Below are 9,917 nucleotides of genomic sequence, written 5' to 3'. Positions count from 1 at the left end.
AATTTATTTATTCTTGTAGAGCTTGCTTACCTGCAAGACAGGAACAATAACACTTATGCAATGGTGTGTTCATGTGTGCTAAGTTGCTTCAGTCCTGTCTGACTATCTGTGACCCTATGGACTGTAGCCTGCCAGGCTCCTCTGTCCATGGGATTCTCCAGGCAAGAATACTGAGGCGGTTCCATGCCCTGCTCCAGGGGATCTTCCCCACCCAGGGATCAAACCCACATCTCTTGCGGTTCCTGCATTGCAGGCAGACTCTTTATTGCTGAGCCAGTGCGGAAGCCAATGCAATGGTAGAGTTATGGCTAAACAGAATGGTGTATATAAAGTGCATGGAATGGCTCCTGATATATACTGGGTATAATATGTAGTCTAGTTGCTAAGTCGTGTCTGACTCTTGCAACCCCAGGGACTGCAGCCCGTCAGGCTTCTGTATCAATCGGATTTTTCAGGCAAGAATACTGGAGTGGGTTGTCATCCTTCTCCAGGGGATCTTCCTGACTCAGGGATCAAACCTGGGTCTCCTATATTGCAAGCAGTCTCCTTCATTGCAGGCAGATTCTTTACCGACTGAACCACCAAGGAAGACTGGATATATTATAACAATTGCAATTAAATTGATCTTATACTCTACATACCATGATAATAAATAAGTAACCCAGATAGAAATTCAGAGTCACTTCTGTTAGTTCCACTCCTATAACATTAAGGCTAAATTACTGTTCATGTTTTTTTTTTTTCCCCCACAAGGTCCTTTGGAAGCTCATTGGATGGATGCTCTGAACCAAACAAGAGTGACTCAATTTGTCTTCTTGGGACTCACTGATAACTGGGTACTGCAGATATTATTTTTCATGGCATTCTCAGTCATGTATGTGCTAACCCTTTTGGGGAACATTCTGATCATGGTTACCATAGTCTTTACTCCACGTCTTCATACCCCCATGTATTTCTTCCTGAGCAATCTGTCCTTTATTGACATCTGCCACTCATCTGTCACTGTGCCCAAGATGCTGGAGGGTTTGCTTTTGGAGAGGAAGACCATTTCCTTTGATCATTGCATTGCACAGCTCTTCTTCCTACATCTGTTTGCCTGTGCTGAGATCTTTCTGCTGACCGTTATGGCCTATGATCGTTATGTAGCCATCTGTGCGCCATTACACTACCCCAATGTGATGGACATGAGGGTCTGCGTACAGCTTGTCTTTGCTCTCTGGTTGGGGGGTACCGTTCACTCACTGATGCAGACCTTCTTGACCATTCGCCTACCTTACTGTGGCCCCAACATAATTGATAGTTACTTCTGTGATGTTCCTCCTGTCATCAAGCTGGCCTGCACAGATACATATCTCACAGGAATGCTGATCGTGTCCAATAGTGGGACCATCTCCCTCTTCTGTTTTCTGGCTTTGGTCACCTCCTACACGGTCATCTTGGTGTCTCTTAGAAAACAGTCAGCTGAAGGGCGCAGGAAAGCCATGTCAACCTGCTCAGCCCACTTCCTGGTGGTTGCCCTCTTCTTTGGGCCGTGTATCTTCCTCTACACTCATCCAGACACCAACTTCTCCAGTGACAAGGTGGTATCTGTCTTCTACACGCTGGTCACCCCTGTGCTGAATCCCCTCATTTACACCTTGAGGAATGAGGAAGTGAAAAATGCCTTGAAGCATCTCAGGCAGAGAGTTTTTTCCATGAAATCATGTACATGATGGACTTGGAATTACAGATATTATTTTGGTCATATGTTTCATGAGTGACTAAGGGTAAGAAATCAAAGTTGTTAGGTGAAATGAACTGGAGAGTCATTTCAGGCCAGACTTCTGTACTAAAGAGGGGGACTTAACAACTATTACTTAAATAAAGGAAAAGATACATGTTGTCGCATGTAAGAGAAAAGGATCTGGACAAGTTTAAAGAAAACTTCTAGTTTCACCAGTGAAAGAACACACAGACTTTGGGGGCATAGTCTTAGTTTTAGGAACAGGGAGAGTTCTGAGAGAACCTACTTGTTTGATTTGTACAGTTCTGTAGGTTTTGCCTCTGGGAAGCTGTACATTACACCTATGTTTTATACATTACAGTGATCCTGCTTTCGAATGTATTTTCAAAGTGTTTATTTAAGCTTTATATGATATTTAGTGGCTTCCCTCGTTGCTCAGAGATAAAGAATCCATTTGCCAGTGCAGGGAGATGTGAGTTCAATCCCTGGGTTGGGAAGATTCCCTTGAGAAGGGAATGGCAAGCCACTCCAGTATTCTTGTCTGGGAAATTCCATGGGCAGAGGAGCTTAGCAGCCTACAGTCCATGGATCTCAAAGAATTGGACATGACTTAGCAGTTAAATCAACAACAGCAACATATTTATATTGAATTAAACTTTGTCACTTTGAAAGTGATTCTCTTATTTATCTCTACACACATTCTGTACTTTTGGTAGTACTTTATTTTTACAAAATCAAGGCGGAGATATATTGGAACTTACTTAAAAATAAACTTTGTTAAGGTAGAAGTTAATTACATAAAATGCACTTATTTTAATTGTACAGTTTGATAAACTGTGACAAAGGTTCACTCATGCAACTATCTCCCTAGTCAAGATATAGAACATTTCTATCACCCCCCAAAATTTCTTCAGAGCCTTCCCAGCCAATAATCTCATCCCCACCCAAGCACCCAAGCATCTGATTTTTTCTTGCTGTAAACTAAGTTTGTCTTTCCTAGAGTTTCATGTAAATCGAATCATACAGTATGTACGCTTTTATGCCTGACTTCTTTGCTCTGTTGGGATAAACTTTATATGGCCATAATGAATTATTTTTTAAAAAAACATTACTGACTGTTGTTTTCACATTTTGCTATTCTGTGAAGAATGTTTGAATCTACATTGTGGTGGTTATTGGTCTGAAATTGTTCCTTTTCTATTTCATAAAAATGTGATTTATGGTAGCCTTTAATGTAAAAATGGAGAAGGAAATGGCAACCAACTCCAGTATCATTGCCTGGAAAATCTCATGGACAGAGGAACCTGGTGAGCTGCAGTCCATGGGGTCGTGAAGAGTCGGGCATGACTGAGCGACTAACACTTAAATATCAAAATGTAAGAAATAGTAATGTTCAATAAAAGAGAAAGGAGAATTTATAAGAATTAGAGTAATTACATGTACCAGGAAATAGTGATGAATTAGTTATTACAATGAAATACTAAATTTAGTGAGAACTTTTTGGAATTTGCGACAAAGGAAAGAAGAAAGGGTTACAGGTGATGTGGTAAACAAAGTTAACAGTCCCCCAAAGACGTTTACATCCAGTCTCTGGAACCTGTTAATATTCTAGGTTGAACAGCAAACAGGGATTAAGGTTTGCTAGTCAGCTGACTTTGAGATAGAAATAGTAGCCTAGATCATCCAGGTGGACCTAATGTAATCCAAATGCTCTTGGAGACAGAAGAGGGAAACAGGAGGATCAGAGGCAGGCATGGCTGTAGAAGCCAGAGAAGTTCGATGCTGCTGGCCTGCAAGGCAGAGGAGGGGCTCACGGACTCAGGAATTTGGGTGCTCCTAGAAACTGAACAAGGGAAGGAAACGGATTCTCTTCTATTGCCTTCAGAAAATAATTCAGCCAAACTTTCAGTTGTAAGATGAATAAGTTCTGGGGATTTAATGTATAGCACAAGGACAATAGTTAATAATACCCTATTGTATACTTGACAATTGTTGAGAGAACAGGTCCTAAGTATCCTCACCAGACAGACACACAGACAGATGCGCGGTAACTGTATAAGGTGATGGATGTGTTAATAGAATTGATTGTGATAATAATCAAATTATCATGTTGTACGGTTTAAATATATTCAATTTTTGTCAATGAGTCCTCCATAAACCTGGGACGAAGAAGAAGGAGAAAGCAGTGTATCCCTGTTGACCTTTGATTTTTAGCTCAGTGAAATTTGTGTTGAACTACTGACAGAGCTGTAAGAAGATAGATTTATGTTGGGTAAACTTCTAAGTTTGTAGTAAAGTTGTTATAGCTGCAATAAAAAATCAATACAGATTTGTTTATATGGGATTTTCTTGTCACCCAATAAAGGAAGCATATATGCCTCTATAATAAAAACTACAAAGCTGTGCTGAGAAAATGTAGAGAGATAGAGATATAGACATGTCCTTGTATAAGAATAGAAAAATTGCTAATATAATGGATTTTCTTAAATTGATTTATAAATTTAATTTACTTAGAAACTCCACAGGACTTTTTTGGGTCAATAATTTTCAATAATATTCTAAAATTTATTTGAAGAAATAGGTGAAAATAGTTAAGAAGGTACTTGGATTTACATAATTTCTATGTGTTAATTTCCTGAGTTAACTAAAATAGCACTCTTGGGAGAAGTATAATAATTCATTGTGGAATGGGAAAGTCCAAATCAAGAAGACTCCAGGCAAAATCCTGAGGTAAAGAGGATGATGGTATACTGTGGCCAAGGGGAGTAGGATTAGAGACCCTATAGATGGTCAGAGAGCTGCCATATAAAGTAGTTACATCAATTGTAATGGAGATAATGGCATGAAATAGGATACACTTAATAATAAAATACCTAATATTTCTTTGATTATTCTGAAAGGAATTAGAATTGATTGAGGCCTTTGGGCTATTATTCTGCCGAGTTCTGTTAACTTGTAAAAATAGTGCTTATGAGTACTTTAGGGAATTGGGTTCCAGATAATATGGACATACACATACCCAGCACAGAGTGAGTGACTCATTAACCCTGGTTGAAAGGTAAGAAATGATTGAAATGACAGAAAGTTCTCAAAACAGCTTATTAAACTGGGGGATGCTCATGAAAATATCTAAACCCTATTATATGCAAATTGGCAAAAAAATGTCATGCATTGTCAATCGCCTACTATTTCATGAATATAACCCAAGTCAAAATCAGAGTTTTATGTATTTGTAAGTGAAATCAGGCCTAGCTATCACTACTATACACTTAGAAATATTATCTAATTATGCCTGTACATTTTAGACTTTTATATGAACAGATTTCCACACTCATTAGTACCTTTTGTGCAGAAATAAATTCCTAATCCTTATTTGTTTATTTCTACTATGGCAATTAGTTACTCTATTGCAGAGAAGATGATTGTAATCTGAGGACTTTAATTGTCTATTACAAAGTTGCTGAACAAACTTCTGTGTGATAGTGATTCCTGTCTCCTCTTTAAAGTAAGTTAGCCACAGAACCAAGAGTCAAGGTATTTTCATTCTACTTTTTACTGTCCTATTTATTTAATGCATATTTATTTATTTAATAAATTAATTATTTATTAATTATTATTTTAATTAATTAAATAATTTAATTTATTTATTTATTTTATTATTTAATTAATTAATAATTAATGCATAATTATTTAAGCATATTTTATTTTATTTGAGTCTAAAAATCTTTTCCTGTGAAAAGTGAAGTGAAATTGCTCAGTCGTGTCCGACTCTTTGCGACCCCATGGACTGTAGCCTACCAGGTTCCTCCATCCATGGGATTCTCCAGGCAAGAATACTGGAGTGGGTTGCCATTTCCATTCTGCATTTCCTGTGAAATGGAGAATAAAGTTTTACATTACTTCTCTAGAGAGTTATGAGGATTAATGTGATTGAAGACTGGTAGTATTAGAAATTTTGCTTGCAGCTACCAAAAAAAAAAAAAAAGATTGTAGATTGTTCCATTGTAGTTTTACCAGCTACCACTTAAGTACTGCTATGAAGCGTTGTCTTACTATCACTTTGTGGGTGTTTGTCTGTGTGAATCCGACACAAGGTGATTCTATTTGGGTTCTTTAATGTGCTGTACCTCTTGATTGTCTGCCATCGCCTATAATAAAAGCAATTATTTCATACAAATTCCATAATTTTCAAATTCAGTTTAGTTATTCCATGAACCAGTCCCAATGAATTAGATTTTATACTATGCACAGAGTTATCTTTGGGAATGAGATTACTCTGTGATTAGTACTGTCTGTTGTAAGTTAAATTGTGTTGCCCAGAAAACCTGTAGAATACCTTACTACCATGATAACCACACTTCTGTACAACTGAAATGGCTTAAATGGCTTAAATTTCCTTCTCGACACAGCCCTGTCAAAAGTACCATAAAAATATGACATGGGTCTTGTGACCCACACATTTATTGACCACGCCTTTACTGATTGCCTTTGAAAGCCCCCTGCATTTAAGCATGCCCTCCTCACTGGAGTCAGAGTAAACTGCTGGGTCCCATTATGCCACACTTTTTGTACACAGGTAGGAGACACTGTTGCCTGAAATATCCTCTTCATATCGCCTATTATCCATTCCACTCAGCACATTACACTCAGAGCACAGTGTTTCATGACATTACAATGTGTGTCACCACAACTAGACCAAAGATTCTGGAGCATAGAACTGTGTTATATTCAACTTGGCATTTTCTCCCAGCCATTAGTGTGACATTGAGTGACTATTATTTAGTAACAAATGCTGAGCTGAATGAATTCTCTACATAGTAACTAGAACGAGTTCATTTAAACACAAATTGTGTCATGTCTGGTCTGTGCTTGCACCATTCTGATACCTTCCTACTATACTGAAAAATATTCCAAACTTCTTGAGAGGACATGAAAGTATTCTTTTTTGTTTCTTCAATATCATCCCTCACCATTCTCTGCCTCACATTCAAAGTTATAACCACAGTTCAGTTCAGTTCAGTTCAGATGCTCAGTCGTGTCCGGTTCTTTGTGACCCCATGAATTGCAGCACACCAGGCCTCCCTGTCCATCACCAACTCTTGGAGTTCACACAAACTCACGTTCATTGAGTCGGTGATGCCATCCAGACATCTCATCCTCTGTCATCCGCTTCTCCTCCTGCCCTCAATCCCTCCCAGCATCAGAATATTTTCAAATGAGTCAACTCTTCGCATGAGGTGGCCAAAGTATTGGAGTTTCAGCTTTAGCATCATTCCTTCCAAAGAACACCCAGGATTGATCTCCTTTAGGATGGACTGGTTGGATCTCCTTGAAGTCCAAGGGACTCTCAAGAGTCTTCACATCACAGTTCAAAAACATCAATTCTTTGGTGCTCAGCTTTCTTCACAGTCCAACTCTCAGATCCATACATGATCACTGGAAAAACCATAGCCTTGACTAGACGGACCTTTGTTGGCAAAGTAATATCTCTGCTTTTGAATATGCTATCTAGGTTGGTCATAACTTTCCTTCTAAGGAGTAAGCGTCTTTTAATTTCATGGCTGCAATCACCATCTGCAGTGATTTTGGAGCCCAGAAAAACAAAGTCTGACACTGTTTCCATTGTTTCTCCATCTATTTCCCATGAAGTGATGGGACCAGATGCCATGATCTTCATTTTCTGAATGTTGAGCTTTAAGCCAACTTTTTTACTCTCCACTTTCACTTTCATCAAGAGGCTTTTTAGTTTCTCTTCACTTTCTGCCATAAGGGTGGTGTCCACACTGGCCTTTTATTTCTTGGAAGAGGCCAGGTTCTTTCTAAACATCGATCTTTACATCTGCCATTTCCTCTGCCTAGAAAGTTCATCACCTTTCTTTTCTCATGGTTGGCTCTTTTTTCATCTTTCAGATCCTAGCTTAAATGGCATTTCCTCAGAGAGGACCTTCTTAACTAAGCAATCTAGAGACAGTCTCTTCTCTAACTCTCTAACATCATTGTCTTTCATGACATTTGTCATGATCTGAAATTAAAATTTGTTTATATTTTGTTTTCCTTTTTTAAAACCCTTTTTATTTTGTATTGGCATATAGCTGATTGACACACAATGTTGTGATAGTTCCAGGTGAACACTAAGGGACTCAGCAATACATATGCATGTACCCATTCTTCCCCAAATTCTCTTCCCACATATTCTTGTCTCCTATTCTCACTAAACTCTAAACAGCATGAAAGGAGGACTATGTATTTTATTTATGATTACGAACCTAGTACTTAGCACATAATAGGTGCTCAGTAAATATTTGTCAGATGAATGGATAATAAGATATCCCCATTTTATTGTCTTAATGGAAGAGTTTTTCCTGAACACTTGAGGATATCAACTTCAGTGGTTCAAAGTCTTCCTTCTGCTTTACTGAAGTCATTTGCAAACTTACTTTGCCTGCTTTACCAATGTTTGCAAAGCTATTTAGGCAAGTGTCTGAGTGAATGCTGTTGGCAAGTGCTGCCCAGAAATCTGAACATTTGCTTAGACTTTGGTTATCACCCTAACACAAACGCAGGGATAGGAACCATGATGTAAGGAAAACAACATGTTTGTGTTGATACATTTGGCTTAACATCCTATGTTCATCATTTCCTGGCTGGGTGACCTTGGGCATGGTGTTTGGTATTTTTGAGCTTTGGCTTCTTCATGAGTAAACAAGCTTATACACACCTCACAGGGTTGTTGTGAGAATTAAGTAATTTCACAGTGCCTAGAACAATTTCCCGCCTGTGGAAGATATTAAAAATCATAGTAATTGCTATGATTGTCAGTTATCGGACTGGAAGATAGTTTCACAAGTCATATAGTTTGATCAATGTGGCTTGTAACATATCTTTGCTAGGCATTTCTTTAATTTGGAACACCAGGCACCATAAGGGCTTAGACATTTTCATTTCTTTTCTCTTCCCTTTACCCTCCCCATTAATTTGTTCAAGGCATTTTTCATGTCTTCATTCCGAAGGGTGTAGATGATAGGGTTCAGCAGGGGTGTGACAGCGGTGAAAAACACAGACACCACCTTGTCCTCTGGGAGGCTGGTGGATGGCCGGGAATAGATGAAGATGCAGTGTCCCAGAAAGAGTGTGACCACGGTGAGGTGGGCCGCGCAGGTGGACAGGGCCTTCCGCCGGCCTTCTGAGATCTGCTGCCTCAGACTCACCAGGATAACCACGTAGGACACCACAAGGACCACAAAACAGACCACGGAGATCAGCCCACTGTTGGAGACGATGAGAATCTCAATGACGTGGGTATCGGCGCAGGCCAGTTTGATCACCTGAGGCACATCACAGAAGAAGTTGTCAATGTCATGAGGATCACAGTAGGGCAGCTTGAAGGTGAGCGAGGTCAGCGCTATGGAGTGGATGGTACCCCCTGTCCAGAGGGCCACAGCCAGCAGCACACACACTTTCCAGTTCATCACTGTCATGTACTGCAGCGGTTTGCAGATAGCCACATACCGATCATAAGCCATGACAGTGAGGAGAAAGATCTCTGTGCAGGCGAAGAGGTGCAGGAAGAACATCTGCGTTACACAGGCATCAAAGGAGATGAGCTTCTCCGCTGACCAGGTGTCTATCAGCATCTTGGGGACAGTGACGGTGGAGTGGCACACATCGATGAAGGATAGGTTGCTGAGAAAGAAATACATGGGGGTATGGAGATGATGGTCATAGATAATGGTTATGACAATGAGGATGTTTCCAATCAGTGTCAGGACATAGAAAACAAGGAACATGGCAAATGCAGCCATCTGCACGTTCTGATTTGTAGATAGACCTCTAAGCCGAAAATATGTCAGTGCAGTTGTTTGATTGAGTAGAACGGCCTCTTCCATTCTCACTGTTGCACACGCCTGTCAAAAATTAGAAAAAAACCCACTTAATATCTGCATCAGTCATTTGGCCACTTAGGTTTTTCTGTGTTTATGACTTCTCTCCATCTAGATTTTCTAGTGAAGTATCTCATTTTTAAATCCCCATTCAGCATCTTAAATTATGCTGGACACATAGTAGTTGCTTTTGGAACAAAAGAATAGAAAAGAACAAAAGAATAGAAAAAATTGATTCACTAAGAGATGTAAAACAATCTTGGACAGTTCAGTTCAGTCACCAGTCGTGTCCGACTCTTTGCAACCCCATGAAT

At 39.4% G+C, this 9,917-nt stretch overlaps 2 protein-coding genes across 2 annotated transcripts; one reads left to right on the top strand and one right to left on the bottom strand.

Moving 5' to 3' along the window:
- The first annotated feature begins 773 nt into the window (after window positions 1-773).
- On the top strand, window positions 774-1,712 carry OR4E2 (olfactory receptor family 4 subfamily E member 2). Its single transcript, XM_069597412.1, has one exon. It carries the CDS (start codon window positions 774-776, stop codon window positions 1,710-1,712), a length of 939 nt encoding a protein of 312 aa, XP_069453513.1.
- Window positions 1,713-8,601: 6,889 nt separating this feature from the next.
- On the bottom strand, window positions 8,602-9,609 carry OR4E1 (olfactory receptor family 4 subfamily E member 1). Its single transcript, XM_069597411.1, has one exon. It carries the CDS (start codon window positions 9,607-9,609, stop codon window positions 8,662-8,664), a length of 948 nt encoding a protein of 315 aa, XP_069453512.1. The 3' UTR covers window positions 8,602-8,661.
- Window positions 9,610-9,917: the final 308 nt, after the last annotated feature.

This window comes from Ovis canadensis, chromosome 7 (assembly GCF_042477335.2).
Source record: "Ovis canadensis isolate MfBH-ARS-UI-01 breed Bighorn chromosome 7, ARS-UI_OviCan_v2, whole genome shotgun sequence".
Taxonomy (NCBI): Eukaryota; Metazoa; Chordata; class Mammalia; order Artiodactyla; family Bovidae; genus Ovis; species Ovis canadensis.
Note: the sequence above shows the minus strand (reverse complement) of the source record. Positions and strands in the feature narration are given on the sequence as shown.

Excerpts from the sequence above, each read along its gene's own strand:
- OR4E2 (XM_069597412.1), top strand. The coding sequence starts at position 774 with ATGGATGCTCTGAACCAAACAAGAGTGACTCAATTTGTCTTCTTGGGA.
- OR4E1 (XM_069597411.1), bottom strand. The coding sequence starts at position 9,609 with ATGGAAGAGGCCGTTCTACTCAATCAAACAACTGCACTGACATATTTT.